Source organism: Manis pentadactyla, chromosome 5 (genome assembly GCF_030020395.1).
Source record: "Manis pentadactyla isolate mManPen7 chromosome 5, mManPen7.hap1, whole genome shotgun sequence".
Taxonomy (NCBI): domain Eukaryota; kingdom Metazoa; phylum Chordata; class Mammalia; order Pholidota; family Manidae; genus Manis; species Manis pentadactyla.
In genome coordinates this window covers 11,468,192-11,493,923 of record NC_080023.1, presented here as the reverse complement: position 1 = coordinate 11,493,923, position 25,732 = coordinate 11,468,192, and the positions used below count along the sequence as shown (strand labels likewise).

Below are 25,732 nucleotides of genomic sequence, written 5' to 3'. Positions count from 1 at the left end.
GGAAGGGTGGAGGTGAAACATTAGCCCAAAGAAGTAGTTCTTCCCAAGAGGGAGATTCTGCTGTATGCTTTATAGGACTCCTGTGGATCTCTGTTAGGTTAGGAGTGTTCTTTGCACAGTGTTGGAGAAAATACCATGGGACCAGAGTTGGTGTGGGTTGATACTGTTTTTTTTCTGCATAACCGGCTTTGTCCAAAATACTTAACCTGAGGCTTACATAAGATGAATAGATGACACAGAGTAGGTTTTCAGTGAATGGTAACTGCAGTGCAGTAATTGTTTATCTTTGATATGAGTGAGCCTTTGGAGATGATTACATTTTTTCTTTTGCCCTGTAATAGATTTGAATATTACTAGATCTCTTTAATAATGGGATGTCAGGTTTGTTATAATGAAAAACTCATCCTGCACAAAACCTGATATTCCCTATCACTAGATAAGAAATACTTAATATGAGATTATTACAAACATCCTTCGGAAGTCATGTACAATAACCAAAAGTGTTTTCCCCTGAGGTAGCTACTGACTGTGGTTTGGCTGCTGTACATTCCATTAATTTTCTGTTTATTCAAACCCAATGGCATATATTATGATTAAAACAATAAGAAGCAAAAAAAACCATATTCTGGATTTTATTCCTTTTAAAAATCTTTATTGTATTTTTATATATGTATTCCTAACTCATATGGTTTTAGTTGTTTTTGAATGTAACTTGGTTTTAAAGTAGAAGGAATGTTTAGTTCAATTTAAAATCTAATGATTCATTTTCCAGTGTTATCTTTTCATGACCATTATACTTTATTAAAATTTATTTGTGGCTTTATTCTGTTGTATTTTCAACATGACCAGCTTTATTGTTTGTTTAAAGAATAAAGTAACACATACAACCCTTTGTAGTATTTCAGAATTGCAGTGATGTCTGATCAAGTGACAGTTTTCCTATCTTCAGTTTTATCAGGGTACTTTTAAATAAGCCAGAACTAATTAAAAATTCTGGTCAAAATTTTGGTGAACCTAGTTAAGAGGTGTCTTCCATTTGTTTCCAGTGAAAAAGGATTTGGAAACTTGCCATGTAAGGTCTGAAAAATGCTATAAGGGGGGATAGTTGATAGAAAAACAGTATTAAAAGATTTTATTTGAATACCAGAGTTTCTGTCCCCACTTCCCTCCAAGGCAGACAGTTAATTTTCTAAGTGAAATTTGAAGAAAAGCATGAAAGTCATTTTGAGGGTACTTCACAGTCTGATTTTGGCACTTGTTATTAAATTATGGTACTGTTAACCTTGAAATAACTAAGTGGGTAATTTACTGGTGTTGGGAGTGGAAATGTTACTTTTCTTCCTTATAGTTTTCACAGGTAGTGGTGAGGAGTGTGCATATGAGATATCCTTGAAAAAAAAAAGAAGAGTTTGAGATATTGGGGATTAGGACTTCAACATATCTGTTTTTGGGGAAGAGTGGGGCACAACTCAACCCACAGCACCAAGGTGTTTTTCTTACTGTTTCTGTTCTTTTTTTCTCTTGGTACTTTGTTTTGACTAATATGATTGTATGTTCAAGTCCACTAATCATTTCTACAATGTCTAATCACTGCTAATCTCATTCAATATATTTTTTATTTGATATTATATTTTTCATCTCTGTTAAGTTCCTTTTATTGAAATGTAGTTGATATACAACATTATATTGGCTTTGGGTATACAACATTTGGTGTGCTTGTGCCCCCCCCATATACATTTATATACACATATATAACTATATAATATATGTAAATATATAAAAACATACACAGAAATATTAAATTATATCCTTTTTTTCTGTTCCTCTATTTATGTTCGTGTTTCCTTTTAAATCCTGAATCATATTTAAAATATAAATGCTGTTTTAAAGTCATTGTCTATGAATTCCATATTTATCATCTTTATTGGTCTGTTCCTCTTGACTAGTTTTTTCACTTGGTGTTTTGAATATCTAGTAGGTTTTGATTATATACCAGATAATGTGAATTGTACCTTGTTGAATTCTGGATTTTATTCTGTTTCTTTCAAGATTACTACATTCAAGTCACTCCCTGGTTTGTACTATTTCTGTATCTTGTATATATTTTTATAACTTTTTTTTTCATATTGCATGCATTGTACTTTGTTCTTGGCTCTTCTTACCTCTGTAGTTGATCTTTTTATCTTCCTTAAGTCTCTTACTTTTTACTTCCTTACATCCTCACTTCTACCAAAAAAGACAACCAGATAAACAATATACTCACAGCTACCTTTTCTTTAGCCATACTCAGCTATTTCTCTTCCTCCGAGGTATCATATTTCTTGTCTTCAGACATTTGTATTTGCTCTCTCTGTAACATGTATTTATTGGCTAACATTGTGTCTGTCATAGTCTAAATGTCACTTCTTACAGGGAAGCCTTTTCAGATCCCTTCAAGGCCCTTCTGTATGTTCCCAGGAGAGTATTCATCATACAGTATTATAATTGCTTATTTACTTTTGCTTTGTTTGATTTTACACTACCCTCCTTTGGCCAGTGACCGCACAACTGGTTTATTACTCAAGTATACTTGTAATACAAAGTTTTATATTCCATTCAGTCTGTCTTCAGTTACAACAAGAGGTCTCTTCACTGAGGTATCTTCTGAGATCTTTTCTACCACTTTTTGAAAGCTGATTTTTTATTACGAGCTATTCAACTTTATAGGAAAAGAATTAGTAAATTTTATTTTTTTTATAATAAATTTTTTATAATAAATAAATTAAAAAAAAACTCTGTATTGTTTTTTTTTAAAGACTGCTGCCTCTAACTGTTGTGACCCAGTCAAACCACTGAGATGCTGAACTGCACCTGTTAATTTATAGCTTATAGGGATGGATCACAGAAATCTAAGATTTAAAAATAGTTATTTTCAGTCAAAATATAAGGGGAAGTAGGCATTTAAATCTCCTGGGGCTTGGGGTCTTGATAAGCTGTTTTTAATAGATCAGTTTCCTCTTTTGAACATGTAGTTACAAAACTTTAATATGCGCCCTCTTAATCCTTGCCATTCAATATCCCTCACTGAATATATTAATATTATCATAATTTCTTCTAATTCCAATTAATAGTTTACATACTTTTACCTAACCTTACTTTTTAACTTTCCATGAATCTACATAATTATGTTAATTATTTTTATTGAATTTATTGTATTGTTAGAGGTAGACTTAACAGTTTTCCTGATTTTTTACTGTTCCTAATACCGCTTTAAACATTGTATGGAAGATTGTTGTTTTGTTCTTGATATTTTTCGGCCCTGCCATTGTCATTTTAGCTAACTCTTCATTTTATCCTATTTATATAAGTGTTATAAATAGGGTATGCCATTAGGTTGTCATTTTTGAAATGTAATTCGCAGACCATTAAATTCACCTTTTGAAAGTGTACAGATCAGTGGTTTTAGTATATTTACGAGGTTGGTAACCATCACTCTTATCTAATTCAGAAACATTTTCATCACACCAAAAAGAAACCCTATACTCATTAGTAGTGACTCCTCATTCCCCTTTGCCCCCAGCCCCTGGGCAACCACTGATCTGCTTTCTGCCTTTGTGCCTATTTTGAACATTTCATGTGAATGAAATTGAAATTATATAATATATGTCCTTTTGTGTCTGGCTTTTTTTCACTTAGCATGAAGTTTTCAAGGTTTATCCATGTGGTAGCATGTATCAGTACTTTATGGCTATGTAATATTTGTTTATCCATTCATTAATTAATGGATTTGGCTTTTTTCCACTTTTTGGCTATTATGAATAACTCTGCTGTGAACATTCATTAGCAAGTCTTTGTGTGAGGATGTGTTTTCAGTTACCTTGGGTATAACCCTAGAAGAGGAGTTGTTTGATCATTTGCTAACTCGGTCTTTGAGGAATTGCCAAACTGGTCAGAATTTTCTTGGTAATTTTCACTTAGCCTGGTGGGAGAATGAATATTACAGTTTCAGGATTCAGTACTTCTTTCCTCTAAGAATTGAGTTACCCTAATGTTCTTATAAAGAAAAATTTCATAGACTTATTGATTGAATATTTTTAGGAAAAATGTAGAAAAATTTCTCTGTTAAATGTATTCCTGCCTAAGGGTGAGATTAATTGTCCTGTTTCATAGAAATTATTAAGTTTTCTTATTACAAAATTGAAAGTTCTGTTCATAGTGATCTAGTGGGCCATAGGAATATATAAGTTTTCATAGATTAATATATTTTAATTGTTGAATTGCTTCTCTTGCAGGGTTTTGACTCTGGGAGGAGGGCTGCCTTATTTGGAGCACCTTAATCTCTCTGGTTGTCTTACTGTAACTGGTGAAGGTCTGCAGGATTTGGTTTCAGCATGTCCTTCCCTAAATGATGAATACTTTTACTACTGTGACAACATTAACGGTAATGCCTTTTAGCAGTGAGATAATTTTGAAGGAATTGTTTTAAAATTTTCTAACAGTTCTGGGTTTCTATTTACTTTGCTCGATTTCTGATTACCAACCTTTTTTACTTTCAGATTTAGTCCTTTACATATGATAAAATAAATCACAAAATAAATAAAATAAATCATTATTAGCTTCTAAAAGGTAAGTTTTTCTTGTGGATAGGTACTTCAGATACCCATTCTTCCAGATTTTTGAGATATGTAATAGTTTTATCATTCCAAAAAGGCAAGCTGTGGAAATACTAACATTCTTATAAAATTTTGGGAAAACGTAGCACTCATTCACAGTTTGGAGGCATTGATGTTCTAGGAACAGCAACTTCTTAGGGATGATTGACTTAGTTTTCTTGTAGGACAACTTTATAAATTGCAATAGAAAAATGAGGATGTTGGTAATTTGAACTCCTCAGGGATCTGGAATATGGTTCCAAATAAATCTTCATGGAAGTTTGAGGAGTGGGGTGTATGTGGTATTGGGAAAGAGTCTGGGGTGCTTTTTAGACATGTTGAGAATTCCCACAGTACTTTGGAGGGTGATTCCTAAACCTGCTTTTAACAATCATCAGATAAATATTTCTTGATTTTTTTGTTTTGTTTTGTTTTTTAAGCCTATTCTTAACCCTGCAATGGACCTGTTGAATATATTTTTTCAAAGTACATTCTCTACCCTTTTGGCATTTGATAGTCACTGGTAGACACTCAAGTTCCCAGAAGCATAAAAATTTGCTTATTAGTAAGCAAATTAACCTCCTTCCTGTATTTACAACTGGAAAAGAACTTACATGGTTCAGGTTCTGTGCCCCTGACTTTTTACATTGTATACTATTGTCTTTGAGAACTGAATATATCTTAAGATGACAGGAAGATCCGCTGTGTTTCTCTCTGGCTGAATAATTGACAGGAGCCAGGAAGACTAGAGGAGAGGTCTCCTTTAGTGACATGCCAGCAGCAGAAGAGCCAACAAATCTGCTCTTTCTGGGAGACTAGATTTTCCTTAAACATAACATCTGTGAAGAGACAGGAGATCACAGCTGTCTTATTTCTGAAATCACATTGGTAATGAAGGAGATGACCTCCCCAGTTTCTTGAAATAGTGACACTAGGTGGGCGCATTTCTTTGCTCTCTGTTGCTTTCAGCATATAATCAATGAATGGTGAAAATTAATGTCATTTTAGTTAAAACCTGCTAAGGGTACAAAACTAAAGTGTGATTGATGCAGTGAAGCACTAGCTGCTTCTGCAGATGCAGAGAGTTAGAGAAGGGATTTTTTTTTTAATGTACAGTTATGTCATTGTAGGTTCAGTGTTGTACTACCCTAAGGCTTATAGGACATATAAGAAGTAATCAGTAAGCAATTATTTCTGTAAGGAAAACATTTAAACATTGAACTTGCATTGTCCACATGGATTTCAGCATAGGTTATAGTTGTGGGAATAAATCTCACAACCTAATTTATTGTATTTATTTTTGGGTATATAGATGTAACGGGGTAGGGAAAATTGGGTCTCAGTTCATTTTTATGATCTGTCTACTTGTTCTGTGTTTGTTATTTTCAAAACATCTTGAAATAATTTATATAATGAGAGAATTAAATATTTTAAAAAATCTTTTGTACTTTGTTAGGATGTCAGAATTCCTTTCATCTTACCTGGTTTTGAATATATAAACATTAAAGTATTCCAAAGGAGCTGCTACATTCCTTTTGTTGAATGTAAGATTTTTTTTGATAAGTAAATGGTAGTTTTCAATAAATGACTGTTAATGAAGATATCTGGAAGATTTGAAAGGAAATTGACAGTGCTTATATAATCCAATATTAAGTCTCTTTTTACAGCTTCTTAAAACATGATTTGGGGGAAAATGGAAATTCTTTAAACTTCACAGGGTGACTTGTCATATTAACTTGTGTTCTGGAGTTCCAGCCAGTTGCTCTTAAAGCAATGCTCTGATTATAACCTCTTCCTTAAAAGGACTATGGACAACTAGAAAAGTGTTAGAATAAGGCTGCAGTGTATCCTGTTTTGCAAGATGACAGGATTGATCCAGTATCTATCTACACTATACTACACTACACCTCAGCTTTTAAAGTAAATGTTCAGTGGCTGCTTAGGGGGCTCCCTTTCTATTATTATTAATTTTTATTAATTCTGAAAGTAGTTAATATGTTTTATGCATGCTCTTAGAATAATAGCATAGTTAGGTGGCACATTATATTTTAAATATTTGACAGTAAGTGTTAACTAAAAATGTATTTTGTCAAAGTTTGTATAGTTAACTACCAGATTACTAACTAAAAGAAGTAAATACTGATAAACAATATTCATAAACTGAATAACAAGAGATAAGTATAGCAGAGTGGTCTGTTTCCCAAGCACTACCAGAAATTTTGGAGAAGATAAATTAGTATCAGACATTTAGACAAGATCTACTGTGAGCAAGATACTGTACTGATATAAAATGCCATTTTTGATTCTTCTGAATGATTTCTTTCATGACATTTAAATTTGTTGATTATTAAAGTTAAGATTTAAATAAAAGAAATTTCTTAGCCATAACATTTAAAACAGTCTTTGTCATTTAAGAGATGTTAAATGGAGTTGCATAGTTTTAGAGCTCTGAAGAACATTTGAACCATGATAGCAAGTAAACTTTTTGAACTGATTTGCATTTCATTTTATATATGTAATTTGTGAATTAAGGTAGATTAGCTCATAGTTCTGGAGGTGAAACAGTTTCAGATGATTTGCTCTCTTATGTTTCTAATTTAAGTTAAAGAGGAATTAAAGGTAAGTGAAGGTAAGTGCAGATATACAAGCATAAGTAAAGTAACATGCTTAAAATCCAGGAAAAACCAATTAATAATAAAAATTTGAAAAATAACTATAGCTATCTTAATAGCTCTTTTTATCTAATTTTTTCTTACAAAATTTATTTTTTACCATTTAAGATTTTATTTAATGATTATGCAAATTTTATTTTCCTATTTTCTTTACTATTCTTCAATGTAATTTAGCCTTCATGTGTGATAACCATTTGAGTTTTCTATCCTGTATAGACATTTGCTGGTGGTAAATAATTGAAGGCAACTACCTTTTGAATTTCATTGTCTACAGAAGCACATCTGTCTGTTGCTGGGCAGCTGCATCTGGGGAGATCTCTCCCTGCACACTAGGTGAACCTCAACCCCGGGCGGGGGAGGCTTTTTGACTCTGATCAAGAATGAGTTCTCACACAGGCTGTGTGAGTGTAGGTAAGGAAGGAATTCATGAAAGCAAGAGCAGCAGCCAATGGCAGCCGGTGTGCAGGCCGCGAGCAACGGGGAGCACAGGGAGGAAAGGGAAGTTCATCGAACTCCTACTCAGTACGAGGCAGATCCCTTGCCGGCTCCTAAAGCCAGGGTCACCTGGCCTCCAGTGTCCTCTTGAATCTGCACAGTGTGGGAACTAAGCCCCTATCACCCCAGGATTTGTGGGAGTCTCAGAGCACTGGATGGAGTGAGATTATGTTCTGAGAACTTCCCAAAGGCAAAGAAAGGAGATTTTGGGCAGGCTACTAAAGAGCATGATTGACAGCTGCAGCCCCATCCAGGTCACCCAGGCGACAGGAACTTGCAATCCCAAATCAGAGCTCTCAGTAACCCTTCCCTGTGTGTGAAGACTTTTGCCTATGTCTAGAAGATTGAGTGAAATAGTGAAGTAACAAAGATGCTTACCACTGAAAGAGAACAAACACAAAACACAGTAAGTTGAACAGTCAGAAATCTTTATTTAAGGCGAAAAATAAACACTCAAAGAAAGGGGAGCGCAGGCAGCCTCAAAGAGGAGGTGCACATAGGGCTTAGGATTCGGTCTTTTAAGGTTTTCAAGAATGGGGCAAAGGGCGGGGCAGGGGTCCCTGGCATAGGCTTGACAAGTGGTCTCATAATGTTTCCCTCTGGTGAAAGACGTCATGTCACCACCCAGTCAGTCCTCTAGATAATTCTGTAAATTAAACTTAACACAAGGAATTTATTGATTCTGTTCTTCTCCAGAGTTAGTGATTACCCTCCAGTAGTGAGGATGTATCATTAGGACTACTTACCCAGCTTTAAGATAGGGTCGGTCATTACCTGATTACCAAAGAGTATGTTAGGAATCTTGCCTACTAAGTCCCTGGTTTTTCATATGGAATCTTAGCCTTAAGATGGAGTCCTTCCTGTTCTTACTAAACGGTTTATATCTTTGCACTTTTCATCATAGGCAGAAAAAGTCCATCATGATGCTTGTCCCATGTCCGTGCCCTACCTCATGTCTGCTTGAGATACTTGACAGCATAGCATGTCTTAGTCCTATTTCTTTCCTAATGCTGCCTTGCTTTTTCTGTTGTCCATTTATTCCTTTTCTTAACAGTCCTTCTATGCCTAAGGGTCTTATGTTAACATTGCTTATGATTTTCATGAGACTAAGTAAAAGCAGGGTTGTCTTTACTTTTGCTTTGCTTCAGGCCTTCAGAATAAAATCTTCCTCATGGATGACATCATTTTGATGCATTATTAGGATCAGACACTGTCATTGACCTTATGATGGGATTGTAGTTTTGAGGTAGTATTATAGTTACTGTTTAAGAACCCATAGGCATCTCTATGTAGATCCTACTTTCAAATTTGGAACACTGATAAGTTCCTTCTCTTTATACTGAAGCTTAAATATTCTAATGCATATTTAAGGGAGGGGGCACATTCTATGTCAGTGTGAGTGAGAACTTCTTTTTGTGATGGCTAACGATGTACTGCTAGCAGAATTGGGTTACTTCTGCCTAATAGAGGGCACATGTTTGTATTACTGTATTTTTCTTCCCCTGTAATTCCTAATTCCTACTACCATGCCTTAGATTTTGGGAACAAAGAGTGACCCATGTGGCCAAGGTGGGCCTGAGGATGCTGGGCCCTTGTCTTTTGCAGAGGATGATGGAAAATTGCGTGGTATTTGGAAAGATGTGAATCTCTAGAATAGCATCCTTGATCCACTTGGCTCTTTGAGGATTCCTTTTAGTTTCTCCCTTGAAAACTAGTACCATACTTTACTTTCATTGCTTTCAGACACTGCTTATGACTTTTTCCCAGGCCACTGTTGAGTTCAGTATAAAGTTTCTTCCTTACCTGTTTTTAAAAATATAGGAATATAGTCATTTTGAAATATGTATATTTTTTTAGTTTGGAAAATTGTACAAAAGTCTCTATTTCTCTTTCTTCTTAGTTTGTCCTTTAAAAAAAATTGGAATAAAATTACATACTGAGAAAATTATAGATACGTCTTTGGAAAAATAATTAGTTCAGGCATTTCATCTCAAAAAGTCAGGCAGGGTAATGGTAGTAAGGCAGATGATTGGGTCTTGAAGGTGCTAAGTGATTGGCTGGCAAAGCAGTGACCTGCTGTGTGTAAGGGGTGAGAAAAGACAAGCTAAGAAGGGGCAGTGTGGAGGGTTGGGTGATGCTTATAGTAAAGCTGAAAATATGTTCAAAGAGAAAAACTGGGCAAAGGTTAACGGTAGGAGAAGAGTTTCAAACCATAGGATTTCTTATCAGGGCTTTTCTAATATCTGATAATTTGCACTAAGATATTGTATTTTGACTTTGGTTTAGATGACTAACCTTGTATCTTATTTTAAGGGAAAATAATCTTAACAAAAATGCTACTTTGTGATTTGATGTTCAACTTTTTTCTTTTTTAAAAATAGAACAGATTTTAATTTTGATTAAATAATGGGCTTTTGGTAATTCAATTGCATATTTGAAATTTTACACTTTATTATGGAAAATTCCAAACATATAAATATAGAATGATCCAGTGAATCCTCATGTGTTACCAGCTTCAGTAGTTAGAACCTTTGATGAATGCTCTTTCAAATATTATTGCCCATTCTCTTACCTGCCCCCCATATTCCAGTTAAACATAAGTAAAGTTAAATGTATTTGAAAATAAATGAAACCATAAGCTATTATGGTTTTGTATATGCTTGTAAAGCTCATTAGTTTCTTTTCTTTATTATTACTTCCATAGTGAAACATATGAACATTATACTTTGTTGATTGTATATCCTAAGAAATTTGTCCTTTGTATTTCATATATGCCATTTCAGGAATACAAGGAAATGTTAAATGATGGGAAGAAGTGTCCTGTGTGTTCAGTAGCGAGTAGTTACTATTAGCATTGTGCCTTCTTTGGATTATGAGTTGTTACTTTAATGGATTGCTACTTTAAAAAACAAAACTAATATAAAAAATGTTTCTGAATTAACCTAGATATCACTTCAGAGTACTAAGATTTTTCAGTCATAACTCATTTCGTATATTTTTTAATATGATCCTTATATATCACAATGGCAAGTATTTTGGTTTTGAGTAAATAATTAAGTGCTCTTTATTTGCTCATGGTGCAGACATACAGAAGCTTCATTACGGCTTAAACATTCTTCTCCACATTTGCCTGCCTTTATGAAAACTGAATATGATTCATTTAGAGTACTTAACATTTGAATATGTGCCATAATATTTCTTCCTTGACATTTTCTAATTCTCAGCTATGTTCCCTAATGGATCTTTTATCTAGTGTCTGGGTAGCATAATGTGACTGGGATAAAATGTCACTTATTCCACAAGTGTTCTATTACCTTTCTTTGTAATTGAATCACAATTTTTTATTAAGTCTCTGATGTGTTTATTCAGTTAATCACTTATTATATACTTAACTCTGGAAGATAATTTTACCTAACCCTATCATCTGATTTATTTTGGCTATAGATGTTGAATAAACATATGGCAAACATGTTAAGTCCATATATATTTACATAGTTTATTTTTTAGGTCTATATAGTTTTTTTAAAATTTTGAATGTTTATTGTAATTGCTCAATACTGGATTCTTTAGCTGATCTTTTTACAGATAAGGCTCTTTTGCCTTCTATTTCTGGAAAGGATGTTCAAAATAAGAAATCTGTTAAGTTAGCTATGGCAGTCATCCTTTTGTGGATTATCTCCTTTTCTTCTTAGATTTTTATTTTGTAAGATGGGTGCCAAAAATTACTACTTTCCCTTCTTTTGTTTAGCTTTTGGACCATATGGATATATTCGTTAAAGTCAAGCTGCTATAGGCAATTTTTGTGTCTGAATAATTTCTTATACACTCATTGTGAGATTTACTTATATGCTAACATGTATTGCTATTAAAAAAAATCAATGTACCAGCTCTTTCATAAACAAGATTATTATTATGTGATCTCTAGGAAATTCCTCCTTTCACACTTCTCTGTTTTTATACAGGTCCTCATGCTGATACCGCCAGCGGATGCCAGAATTTGCAGTGTGGTTTTCGAGCCTGCTGCCGCTCTGGCGAATGACCCTTGACTTCTGACCTTTGTCTACTTCATTTAGCTGAGCAGGCTTCCTTTCATGCACTTTACTTACGGCACATTTCTTGTGTTAACCATCCCTTTTTGAGTGTGACTTGTTTTGGCCCCATTACTTATTACAGTCTCAAATTTTAACTTACCAGTGAATTGTACAGTGTTGTTTCTCTTGAAAATCACATTTTTGTTTTAGAAAGGGGATTAGTTCTTTTCACAAGTGTGAGAACAGTTTTATCCGATTTCTTTTAAATTGAATGCTTTGAAAAGAATGTTACTAATGCCATGCCATTTAAAGTATTTTCTTGATTGTTTTGAGTTTTAAAGTCAATGGGGGTTATTGTTTTCTCTATATAAACACTGTACCAAGCTTTGCAGATCATTTCAAACATAAATTTCTAAAGTTTTATTTTCAAAAACTGCACATTCAGACACTAGTCTCTTTTCCATAATGTTTTCTTTATTTGAACAATTCTCAGAGGGCCAATTCAAACATACACATATAAGATTCTTTGAAATTATAAATTGGCTTCTTGCTGTTAGCTCACTGAGCTAGCAAAGCACCAGTGTATTTATATTTGCCTTCTTTAAAGACCACCGCTGGTTCTTACCACTGTCCCTAAATTGTCAAGTTTGGGAGGGATTTTTTAAAATTCCACAATCATTTGAAGAAGTGTATAAATAAAATCTACTTTGAGGACTTTACCAAGTAATTTCTTCTGTGTTGTGATTTTATTATAATCTGAGTGCAGGTTTACTGTCTTGTAAAATAGAATGAAATGTTTTGTCTTTTGAGTTTTTCCGTGAAATCGTGACCCTGACCAACAGTTTTAGACAGATACCTAATTTTGTTGAGCTGAATTGTCTTTTTGAAGTTAATTATGCAGTATTCAAAATTTGAATTTGTAACCCTCATTGCTGTGTGAAAAGATAATGGGAGTGGACTTAGTATTCAGAAAGGCACATATTGAATCAGTTTTATGTAATGCTGTATGTCATTTTATGGTTTGAAGAAGAAAATAGTACATGGCATGCCATCTATTTTTAGAAATACATGTAAGGCTCTGGGAGAGGGGGTAATTTTACATTTTTATTATTACCCAAGTATTTTGTTTTATGGAGTAGTAGGCGAAAGAATGATAATAGAGGTAGACAGATTTCAGTTCAGGCTAAGAGAAAACTTTTAGACCGAGTTGTCTGAAGATGAAGGAAGACTCATAGAAATATGTTAGGAGAATTCACTTGTGCTTTTAAGTTTCACTAACATTTTAATGAAACACTCAAAGGGAAGATCAGCTCTAAAGGTATCAAATGACTGAAATTTCACCTTCCTCTGACGGTTGTCTCATTTTGATTCCATTGCTGTTACCATTTGCTAAATAAAAGGTGGAACTCCACAACTTCCTTGTATGTGGGACAGGGCATCTGTATAAGCACACCGTCTTAACCTTTTGTGATTCTGCCTCTTAAGCTCAGGCAGTTCTGTCTTGGGGCACTGCTACGTTTGGGCTCCTCCTGGAAGTGTGGCCTAAGCACAAAGTAAAAATGTTGATTCCCTTAGAGAATGTGAAAAGAAATCTGAGCTTAGCAAGCAGTTACAGGGTCAGAACTTTATTCTGTAAGGTTGACTTTTGTAGTTTCCCAAGTGTTTTTTAATTTGAAAAGTTCACATCAGCGACCGTTTCAAAAAAACAAACTACAAGAATTCTTTGGCAGTGAGTCCCATCCAACTCCATACTTGATCTTACCTGTGTTTACATGAACTGCATCGTAAAATTACTCATATAAAACCATGGCTCAGTCAGGAAGGGCGGACTAAAGTTTATCCCCCATGTAATCAGAAAACAGTATATTTTGGGGGGAAATTTTTTGTTAATTATGGAAAAAAATCATTAATGATGTTTTAGTACTTTGTTTAACTGTTATCCTTTTAAATAATTTAACTTGAGCAGCTGTTTCCCCTGGGGTTCCAGATAATTGAGGTGTCTATTACCTATAGGGATTTTGTCCTGTGCTGCTTGATGTCAGCAAACCATTAAATAGGACTTGGCAGTAACCCTGAACCAAACTGACTTCAGTATGTTGGCACATTGTTAGATGGAAACTCAGTGTTTACTATCCTCCTTACCCCCCCAATTGTGTGGGGAGATGCATAATCTGCATTTAATTTTTATACATTATTGCTGCTGCTTTACTAACTAAAGGGGTAGTTAATATTTAATGAAACACTATTATATTTGTTTTAAATTTATCTGTGATTTTGCGATTTGATGAATTATTGAAACTGTTCATTGTTAGAATAAGAGGGAACAGTTATATAAAATGCTTTTGGTGCCTGACAAACATCAGATGTTAAGTGTTGGGCAGTGTCTAAATACTTTGTATATACTAACTGACTTAGTCATTACAACAATACAAGGACATAGGTAATGTGATTATGCCTGTCTTATCTAAGGGGAAAATAAGTAATAGGTTAAGTAACTTGTCCATCGATTACCCAGCTATTTAGTGTGAGAACTGGGATTTCTCTAGAGTTTATGCTCTTAACCACTGTGCTGTCGTGTCTGTATGTTGTTACATTGGTGATGACTGTCATGAGTTAGTCCTTGAACTCTCCCTAGAAGAGTTCTTAGGAGAGGTATCAGAGGTATGTATACACATAATAGTAGTATAATCTGATAGAGGAAGGCTTAAGGGAATAAAGCAAAAGGTGGGAGTGAAGTCTTCCTTAATTTGGTCCCTTTGTGTTTTGTTTTAAGTGAGATCATATTCCAGCTGTGTCTGGTTCTCAACTGGAGACAATTTATTCATAAGAGGACATTAGGAAACATCTGGAAATATTTTTGGTTGTCACTGGCATCGAGTGGGTGGAGGCCAGGGATGCTGCTAAACATCCCAGAACACATGGGACAGCCTCACTCAGAACAAATAATTACTTGGCCCAAAATGTCATTAGTGCTGCTGTGAGAAATCCTGCCTAATGTGTTTGTATTTTGTGGACATTTTTCCATGTTAGCACATTTTTTAATCCTTTTTAATGGTTTAGTGTAGTATTACCTGACTCCGTTTGTCTTACTTCGGGCTGCTATAACAGAATACCATAGATTGGGGGGCTTGACAATTATTTCCCACAGTTCTGGAGCCTGGGAGTTCCAGGATCAGGGTGCTGAGGTCTGGTTTCTGGTCAGGGCCCTTTCTGGTTGCAGACAGCCTCTTCTCCTTTTATCCGCACATGGTCTAGAGAGGAGGCAAGCTTGCTCCTGCCTCTGCCCCCCAAAGGCCCTGTCTCCAAACACCATTATATAGGGTATTAGGGTTTCAAGATACAAATTCTGGGGGGACACAAACATTCAATCCATTACAGTGTCTTGATTTTTTAAGGTGCTTCCCTTCTGATAAATATTTAAATATATTCCCTTTTCCCCTAAAATACTACATTGCTCAATGGGTGTATGTTTATATATGCAAATGTGTTTACATGTGTCCAGTGTTTCTGTAGGATAAAATCTTAGGTATTCAGCATTAAAAATTGAAATAATATTTTGTAAAATTGTTCCCCCTTATCCCAGAAAGTTTGCAGTGTTTTTCTGGTCTTAAAAGTATGATTAATTTTCTGCACAGGCGAAGATGGGCATTCCAAGCAGAAGATGGGCAAGGACAGAAGCACAGAAATAGGAGACTTAGTGTAAGGGGGAACCGTGGTAGTGTCAATTGAATTCAGGGTCAAAAAGGCAGAGACAAGGCAGACTACTCAATAAAAATACTTACTTTACACAGTTTGAAAATGATTATTTATTTATTTGCAGATATTCTTTTCTCGTGATTAACTTCACTTAAAAAAGTTTTCTCACATCCTAATTACAGTTTTTATGTGATATAAAAAGTATACAAAGAAAAAATTACCTGTTGCGTATAAGGGAGGCAACATAGATCCAAACAGACAAAACATTTTTGGGATATGGGTGGATATATACAGCTAAAGCAAATTCAACATTAGGAACATTAATATTATGTACTCCAGTGCTATATACAGCTTCAATTAAAGGCTTCAGTTCAGAATAGGGCATGTGAAGGAGAAATCCAGAGAACTGAAGGAGAAAAAAAAAAAGATTTGTAGGCATTAGTGACATTTGAAGTTTTCACTGTATTTTTTCTCTGTAAATGTATGCAACCCTTAATATTTTTAATAAGTTCTGCATTTTGAAGTCATTCTGTTTTTCTGTTGAGCTATATATAGCAATACAGAAAATGGAGAAGGGGCTAAGTGTCTTCTTAGTGGCTAACATGTTGACCTAGTGTTATTAGATACCTGTTAGTCACTCAGCCACCCACCACTATTCCCTCTTCTGCTAGCCCCTGATTTGCAGAGTAACTCATGTAATTCCAGGGACCTAGATTTAAGCTAATCAACACATTCTATCCCCCTGGCCACAGTGACTGATATACAGGGATGGCTGTGTGATCAAAGTGAGTTTCAGGAAGTCTGCTAGGAATAAAGGCATGCAGATGCTTTGTCCTGCTTTGGACAATGTGTATGCTGGCTTGAGTCCTGCCTGGAACTCTTCCAGCCATTTGCTGCCATGAAAAAAGCCAGTCTGAGGATGATGCCATCACAGGTAGGAGAGCAGAGTGGGAAGACTTGGAGATAAGTGATACAGCCCTGATAGCTACACACCTCTCCTACATAAGCCAATACATTCTTTTTATTGCTCAGCCTATTTGAACCAAGTTCTCTGTTACTTGGAAACATCCTGGCTGGAAAATGAAAACCTGGTCTTAGAAGGTAAAGGGTAACTTAGCCAGTGACCAGAATTAAATGTCCATCTTGACTTCACACTGTTCAGCCAACAAGGTTTACTGCCTTAGTCTGAAACTGCTTTCTTGGTTTTATTATCCACCTGTGGGATGTGAACACACCATTAGCAGGCGGTAGATAGGATATATTGTCTTAGAATTTTTCTTAGCAGTGAAAAACAATAACTATAAAATACCTTTGAAAAACCTGATGGAGTGATTGCTTTCACCTTCATGCACTTGAGTCTAAAATGATGTGCCAGATGTTTTCATTTAATATAATACTCATGCAATGTATTTTATAAAAGGTATTTTTTATAGGATCCTTTTATAAGAAATGGTATTTTCATTTTATAGATGCATTTTACTATTTAATGACAGGTTAATTTTTTTACACTGGAATTTGTTCTTTTTTTTATTAAGTTATCATTGATACATCATCTCATGAAGGTTTCAAATGAGCAACATTGTGGTTACAACATTCAAGCATATTATCATGACCCCCACACCTGATAGGAGTCACTGTTAGTAAGCATAGTAAGATGCTATAGAGTTACTACTTGTCTTCTCTGTGCTATACTGCCTTCCCTGTGACCCACCTGCATTATTTGTGCTGATCATAATGACCATTAATCGCCTCCCTCCCCAACTACCCTCCTTAACCCCTTCCCATTGGTAATCCCTAGTCCCTTTTTGGAGTCTGAGGGTCTGCTGTTGTTTTGTTCCTTAAGTTTTGCCTTGCTTTGCTCCATAAATGAGTGAAATCATTTGGTACTTGTCTTTATCTGCCTGGCTTATTTCACGGAGCATAATACCCTCCAGTTCCATCCATGTTGCTGCAAATGGTAGGATTTGCTTCTTATGGCTGAGTAGTATTCCATTGTGTATATGTACCACATCTTTATCCATTCATCTACTGATGGACACTTAGGTTGCCTGCATATTTTGGCTATTGTAAATAGTGCTGCAATAAACATAGGGGTACATATGTCTTTTTGAATCTAAGAACTTGTATTTGGACAAATTCCTAGGAGTGGAATTCATGGTTCAAATGATATTTCTATTTTTAGTTTTTTGAGGAACCCTCCATATTGCTTTCCACAAATGGTTGAACTGGTTGAACTAGTTTACATTCCCACCAGCAGTATAGGAGGGTTCTCCTTTCTCCACATCCTCACCAGCATTTGTTGTTCTTAGTCTTTTTTATGCTGGCCATCCTAACTGGTGTGAGGTGATATCTCATTGTGGTTTTAATTTGCATTTCCCTGATAATTAGTGATGTGGAGCATCTTTGCATGTACCTGTTGGCCATCTGAATGTCTTCTTTGGAGAATTGTCTGTTCATATCCTCTGCCCATTTTTTAATAGGGTTATTTGCTTTTTGGGTGTTGAGGTGTGTGAGTTCTTTATATATCTTGGATGTTAACCCCTTGTTGGATATATCATTTACAAATATATTCTCCCATACTGTAGGATGCCTTTTTCTTCTCCTAATGGTGGTGTCCTTTGCTGTACAAAAGCTTTTTAGTTTGATGTAGTCCCATTTGTTCATTTTTGCTTCTGTTTCCCTTGCCCAAGGAGATACGTTCAGGAAAAGTTGCTTATGTTTATATTCAGGAGATTTTTGCCTATGTTGTCTTCTAAGAGTTTATGGTTTCATGACTTACCTTCAGGTCTTTGATCCATTTCGAGTTTACTTTTGTGTATGGGGTTAAACAATAACCCAGTTTCATTCTCTTGCATGTAGCTGTCCAGTTTTGCCAACACCAGCTCTTGAAGAGGCTGTCATTTCCCCATTGTATGTTCATGGCCCCTTTATCACATTTTAATTGACCTTATATGCTTGGGTTTATATCTGTGCTCCCTAGTCTTCGGTCTCTTCCATTGGTCTATGGGTCTGTTCTTTTGCCATTACCAAATTTTCTTGATTACTGTGGCTTTGTAGTAGAGCTTGAAGTCGGGGAGTGTAATCCTCCCCCGCTTTATTCTTCCTTCTCAGGATTGCTTTGGCTACTCGGGGTCTTTTTTGGTTCACATGAATTTTAGAACTATTTGTTCTAGTTCATTGAAAAATGCTGTTGATATTTTGATAAAGATTGCATTGGATCTGTAGATTGCTTTAGGCAAGATGGCCATTTTGACAATATTAATTTTTCCTATCCATGAGCATGGGATGTATTTCCATTTATTGGTGTCATCTTTAATTTCTCTCATGAGTATCTTGTAGTTTTCAGGGCATAGGTCTTTCATCTCCTTGGTTAGGTTTATTCCTAGGTATTTTATTCTTTTTGATGCAGTTATACATGGAATTGTTTTCCTGATTTCTCTTTCTTCTACTTCATCATTAGTGTACAGGAATGAAACAGATTTCTGTGTATTAATTTTGTATCCAGCAACTTTACTCAATTCAGTTATTAATTCTAGTTGTTTTGGGGTGGATTCTTTAGTTTTTTTAAATGTACAATATCATGTCATCTGCAAATAGTGATAGTTTAACTTCTTCTTTACCAATCTGGATGCATTTATTTCTTTGTGTTCTCTGTTGCCATGGGTAGGACCTCCAGTACTATGTTGAATAAATGTGGGGAGAGTGGGCATCCTTGTCTTGTTTCCAATCTTAGAGGAAAAGCTTTTAGCTTTTCGCTGTTAAGTATGATGCTGGCTGTGAGTTTGTCATATATGGCCTTTATTATGTTGGTACTTGCCCTGTATAGTTCTTTCTGGGGCAGTCTTGGAAGGCTGTATTTTTCTAAAAGTGTTCCCATTTCTTCTAGGTTATCCAGTTTGTTAGCATATAATTTTTCATAGAATTCTCTAATAAAAAATCTTTGTATTTCTGTGCTGTCTGTGGTGATTTTTTTTCTCACTTCTGAATCTGTTTATGTGTGTACACTCTCTTTTTCTTGGTAAGTCTGGCTAAAGGTTTATCTGTTTTGTCTATTTTCTCAAAGAACCAGCTCCTGCTTTCATTGATTCCTTCTATTCGTTTATTCTTCTCAATTTTATTTATTTCTGCTCTGATTTTTATTATGTTCCTCCTACTGATTTTAGGCCTCACTTGTTCTTCTTTTTCTGGTTTCATTAATTGTGAGTTTATAATGTTCATTTGGGATTGTTCTTTCTTGAGGGACGCCTGTATTGCAATATACTTCCCTCTTAGCACATCCTTTGCTGCATCCCACAGATTTTGTGGTGTTGAGTTATTGTTTTCATTTGTCTCCATATATTGCTTGATCTCTGTTTTCATTTGGTTATTGTTCCAGTGATTATTTGGGAGAATGTTGTTAAGACTCCATGTGTTTGTGGGCTTTTTTGTTTTCTTTGGATAATTTATTTCTAGTTTCATACTTTTTTGGTCTGAGAAGCTGTTTGGTACAATTTCAATCCTTTTGAATTTACTGAGACTCTTTATGTGGCCTAGTATATGATCTATTGAAAATGTTCCATGTGTACTTGAGAAGAATGTGTATACTTATGCTTTTGGGTGGAGTCTTCTGTAGATGTTTGTTAGGTCCATCTGTTTAATGTGTTGTTCATTGCCTCTATCTGGTTGATGTGTCCTTTGGAGTAAGTGGTGTGTTGAAGTCTCCTAAAATGAAGCATTGCATTCTGTTTCCTCCTTTAAATCTATTAGTACTTGTTTCACATATATAGGTGCTCCTATGTTGGGTGCCTAGATATTTATAGTGGTTATATCCTCTTGTTGGACTGACCCCTTTATCATTATGTAATGTCCTTTTTTGTCTCTTGTTACTTTCTTTGTTTTGAAGTCTATTTTTCTGATCCCAGTACTGTAGCTCCTGCTTTTTTCCCCCTATTTTTTGTATGAAATATCTTTTTCCATCCCTTCACTTTTAGTCTGTATATGTTTTTGGGTTTGAAGTGAGTCTCTTGTAGGCAGCATATAGATGGGTCTTGTTTTTTATCTACTCAGTAACTCTGTGTCTTTTGATTTGTGCATTCAGTCTGTTTACATTTAGGGTGATTATTGACAGATGTGTACTTATTGCCGTTGCAGGCTTTAGATTCGTGGTTACCAAAGGTTCAAGGATAGCTTCTTTACTGTCTAACAGTCTAACTTAACTCATTAATATGCTATTTCAAACACAATCTAAAGGTTCTTTTTTTTCCCTCATTTCCTTTTCTTCTTCCTCCATTGTTTATATATTAGTTATATTCTGTACTCTTTGTGTATCCCTTGACTAACTTTGGGGGGTACTTGATTTAATTTTGCATTTGCTTAGTCATTAATTGGACTATTTCCTTTACTGTGGTCTTATTTTCTCTGGTGACTGCTATTTAGCCTTAGGAACACTTCCATTTCTAGCAGTTCCTCCAAAGCACACTGTAGAGACTGTGGGAGGTAAATTCCCTCAGCTTTTGCTTATCTGGAAATTGTTTAATCCCTCCTTCAAATTTAAATGATAATCTTGCCAGGTAGAGTATTCTTGGTTTAACGCCCTTCTGTTTCATTGCATTAAATCATGCTACTCCTTTCTGGCCTGTAAGGTTTCTGCTGAGAAGTCCGATAGCCTGCTGAGTTTTCCTTTGTTTGTGATCATTTTTCTCTTTCTTTTAATACTGTGTCCTTATCCTTGATTTTGCCACTTTAATTATTATATGTCTTGGAAATAGTCTTTCTTGGGTCCCTTGTGTTGTGAGATCTGTGCACCTCCATGGCCTGAGAGACTATCTCCTTCCCCAGATTGGGGAAGTTTTCAGCAATTATCTCCTCAAACACACTTTCTATCCCTTTTTCTCTTTCTTCTTCTTCTGGTACCCCTGTAATGCAAATATTGTTTCATTTAGACTGGTCATACAGTTCTCTAAATATTCTTCATTCTTAGAGATCCTTTTTTATCTCTTTGCTTCAGATTCTTTGTATTCCTGTTCTGTAATTTCTATTTCATTTACCGTCTCCTCTACTTCATCTAAGCTGCTTTTAAATCCCTCCACTGCATGTTTCATTTTGGATACTGCCTATTTCAAAGTTGCTATTTCTTTCTTGAATTCCTCCCTGAGGTCTTGAATATTTTTCTCTAGCTCCCTGAGCATGTTCATGATTTTTATTTTGAAATCTTTATCAGGAATATTGGTGATTTCAGTTTCACTTAGCCCTCTTTCTTGTGTTTGTGGGATTTTGGTTTGTACCAGGTTCTTTTGCTGTTTCATATTTGTAATGATTACTATGGAATAATAACTGTGTAGGCAGCACCCTCTAGTGCCCAGAAGCTCTACTCTCTGGACCTGCCCAGCACCTGGAGCGATGGTGGGTTCTCAGGCAAGTGGCACCTGTGCCTGTTGGGAGGAAAGAGCTCTTTTCTGCTTCCCAGTTGCAGTGCCTGCTTCACTGTTAGAGCCAGTGGGCCAAGCACACAGGGTGGAGCCTCTGCATTACGCCCCTGTAGCTGCTGTAAGTGGGGCTGCCCTCTGGCTGAACTGGCACAATGGGGGGGGACAGCCTGTTTGTGAACTGATGCTGGCTGGGAGGAAGGAGCAGCTGGCTGTGTATTGCAGTGGGGGCCTTGGTGCTGTGTTGTCAGCCAGGGAGATGGAGCACGTGAAGCTCCTGAAAGTTCCCAACCTGCTTGGCTGAGTGTGCCAGGAAAATTTTGTTCACCTGTCCTTTTTCCTGATCATCAAGCTCTGTGTAATCCTTGCCCTTTTAGCAGCCCTCTTGCTGTTGGAAGCTTTTCAAAGTGCCCACATTTCTTTTGTCCCAGAGCAGCCTGTTGTGGGTACTTGTTCTCCACAGTGCCTGGAATCTCAGTCTTTTTGAGTATTCTGCCTGTCTTTGCTTTCCAACCCCACTGATTTCCAGAGCACCTTGTGATGTAGGTTCATGCTCCTGAAGATCTCCCGTGCTGGGTGTTCAGCAGTCCTAGGCTTCTACCTGCTTCTTGCTCTGTTTCTCTTCTCTCTGGTGAGCTGGGGTAGGGGAAGGGCTAGGGTCCCACTGGATTGCAGCTTTGCTACTTTACACTTTTTCATGAGGTCTTCTCTTTTCCCCAGATGTAGGCAGTCTGTCACAGTCTTCTTTCCGACCGCTCTTTCACAATTAGTTGTGTTTGAAGTATGTTTGTATTATATGTGGTTTTGGGAAGAGGTTTCTATTTCACTTCTCTCACTGCCATCTTCCCAGTCAGTCAGTTCCTTGCAGGGGTTCAGGTGTGATTAGGAGGCACCAGGGAGGATTCTCTTGTAGCCACTGGGCCTTGGGTGTTGGGATGATCTCACCCACCAAACTCTGCAAAGACCCAGTTCCTCACTGCTCCCAGAGGAGTGCTGTGGGTAAATCTTTGTAAGTCTAGGCTGTTGCTGCTTTGTACTTTGGTGAGCAATGTAGATATTTTGATTCCAAAAACCCATTACTGAGCAATTCCCAGTTAAAATGAAGCTCTTGGCCCAGCTTAGAGCCGTTTGTGCTTACCCTGTAGTCTCCCAGCTGCTTCAGCAGCTCTGTTCTGTGGTCATCTTCTACATCTTCTCCTTGACTTCTTTCTAACAGAGGCAAGAAGTGACGTAGTGTGGAGGTACAGTACCTATTCCACCGAGTTAGATGGCGAGGCCTCCAGTCCATGATTTTTTCTTTTAGTATTTTTTCAATCCTGTTCATAAAAAGTAAGTTCCATTATTTGCTGATTTGACTTTTTCTTTTGTAAGCAAAAGTATTGTTTGTATATTGTGGGGATTCAGGTGGTTATCTGATCACATTGTTGGGGGAGTTGTCATTCACTAGGCATAGTTAGCACCCAATATGGGCTAATCCTTGATGATTCAAAAATTAACATAGGTGATCTGTACCCTCAAGGATTGTGTATGGTTGGGATGCGGAATAGATCTATAAATAGAAGGAATACGGTATCTTAAGGTCAGAACAGGTGCTTGCAATGTAACACAAAAGGGAGCCCTGAACAGCTTGGGGGGAGCCAAATTCAATACATTTAGCAAAAGCTTTTTCCATTATTGTGTTTTATCACTTTGTTCATTGGTAATGTATATACGGGCGGGTAAATTAGACGCAGGCACAAGAGGGGGTTTATGTTGAAAGCTTTATATATTTATAGGGCTACTAATGTTGCACAGTGATTCTTCCTCCCATGACTGTTCATGAGGATTATCCTGCTAAGTTACCTTAAAGCTGTCTTTAAAGTATCCATCATCACTGCAACTTAAGTTTTGATATCCTGCTTTATGGTTAACGTGCTAGGTATTGGAGCCATAGGATGTGAAGCTTAAACACCACAGAAAATAGCTATCATTTGTTGAGCCCTTATGTACAAGGTACTGTGCTAAGTGCTTTTTATATATACAGTCTAATAACCCTATGAGGTAGGGGATATTGTCCCAATTATGAGAGGACAGTTTGAGATAGGGTTGCTGGCTTGATGTAGCAGGGGAGCTGGGACTTGAAGTGAAACGTTGCCAGTTCTAAAGCCTCTTGTTCATCCCTAACCGAATGCAGATTTAGGCATCCAGCCAGCTTCCTATTGCTCAATAGCTAGGGGATCCACTTTTGGTACATAGCAGGTACCTTTGTTTTGGGTTTCAAGATGGTCTGGGCAAGAAAGTGTGGATGAGTTGGCTTGCACTTCATCAATAATGGGGAAGTAAATGATGTGAGTCTAATAAAAAATATCGTGGAACTACTAGAAGAAACAAAAAGGATTTTGGAGGGAGTTAGCTGTTATAGATGGGGATCCCAAACAAGGCTTTATTTGAAGTCTGAAATTGAGAAGAAATTAGTGTTTTCTAGGAATAATACACTAAAAGGGGCCACATTCATTCTCATGTCATTTGACATCCTGCTCTTCACACGGCTTGATACAGCAGATAGAGTAGGAAGGGCATGTGGGCTTTGAAATCAGATCTGGCTGGACTCAGAAGCCCCCTCTTGCACTTTACAAGTATGTGCTCCTCTCTCAAGCTCAGTTTCCACATTGTGAAATCAGGAGAGTAAGTTTTTTTTGCAGGGTTATAAGGGTTGTAAGGTCTCAAATGGGCTCTTATGAGCTGTCTCTGTATGTTAAGTTTACAAGCCAGTTGAAGTTCAGTAAGCCACTAATTGTACAAAAGAGGCATATTTAAGCTAAGGATTATGGTACTTCTGAACAAGACCCATAACAACATGAAGTTGAGGTCTAATCTGAGGTAAAGTTTTGGAGAACTACGTGTCATTGCTGGAAGTCACTTCTGTTTTGTCCCACACCACGCTGATGCTAAAGCCTCCTTCTGAGCCCTGGGACTTAGAGATCACACCTATAGTTGGTGTCCATAAATATGAGTTAAAAGTTTAACTGCCCAAATTATTTCACACTGATCCAGGCTGAGAATCGTTTAGTTTGCTACTACACTCCTAGTGACAGATGCTGTGTGGATTTATGGGTATAATGTGACCCACCTGTCTTGTAGCTCAGCTGCAGCCATCTTGTCTGTGTGCTGGTAAATTAGCTCTTCTGGCTATAAAGGAGAAAATAGTTCAAAAATTCTACAGATCAGTTATACTTACTTTGAATAGCTATGTATCCTTTTGTAACTATTTTTTAAATTATGAAGTTTCAGGTATTCATTCTGATAGAAAGGATAATGTAATGTACCCATTGACTCACCTGAAGTAAAATACCACAAGTAAATTACAGTACTATGTAATTCTTTCTCAATTTCATTTCTGTTCTCTCTCTCTTACCAGAGGTAGCCATGACCTGATTTTGTTTTTTTAGCTCTCTTTCATTCAACATATATTGAGTACCTACTGTGTGCCAGGCATTTTTACAGGATATAACCATGAATATATTTGCCTGCATGGTGTTTACATTATAGTCAATAAAGACAGGCAAATTAATAAGATGTGCTGTGATTTTATTATAGACGTGTCCCTAAACAATATATTGTATTGTTTTACATGTTTTCTAAACTTAATATAAGTCTTAATACTGTGACTATGCAATTTGCTTTTTCATCCTTAACATTGTATTTAGAGATAATAGCAAACATTTTTAGCATGCTTACTAAGACACATTAATGTTGATCAATTCATACAACTACTGTAAAATATTACAATTATGTACCATCATTTGTCCCTTCTGTTGTTCCAG

General features: G+C 36.2%; 2 protein-coding genes across 8 annotated transcripts in view; one reads left to right on the top strand and one right to left on the bottom strand.

Moving 5' to 3' along the window:
• FBXL5 (F-box and leucine rich repeat protein 5) overlaps positions 1 to 12,556 on the top strand; it is a 40,062-nt gene extending 27,506 nt beyond the window's left edge. Inside the window, exons 10-11 of the mRNA XM_036921079.2 lie at positions 4,272 to 4,420; positions 11,761 to 12,556. Of these exons, the coding sequence (XP_036776974.2) occupies positions 4,272 to 4,420; positions 11,761 to 11,837 (226 nt within the window). The 3' untranslated portion in view covers positions 11,838 to 12,556. The remainder of the gene's footprint in view (positions 1 to 4,271; positions 4,421 to 11,760) is intronic.
• A 1,007-nt stretch (positions 12,557 to 13,563) lies between these two features.
• CC2D2A (coiled-coil and C2 domain containing 2A) overlaps positions 13,564 to 25,732 on the bottom strand; it is a 133,863-nt gene continuing 121,694 nt past the window's right edge. For 6 of the 7 annotated variants that reach the window (XM_036921082.2, XM_036921080.2, XM_036921083.2 and 3 more), the window contains 3 exons: positions 25,039 to 25,097; positions 23,068 to 23,245; positions 13,564 to 15,931 (listed from right to left, as the gene is read on the bottom strand). In XM_036921082.2, coding sequence (XP_036776977.2) covers positions 15,743 to 15,931; positions 23,068 to 23,245; positions 25,039 to 25,097 — 426 coding nt within the window. In that variant the 3' untranslated portion in view covers positions 13,564 to 15,742. The remainder of the gene's footprint in view (positions 15,932 to 23,067; positions 23,246 to 25,038; positions 25,098 to 25,732) is intronic. The other variant, XM_036921085.2, reaches the window with a different exon arrangement.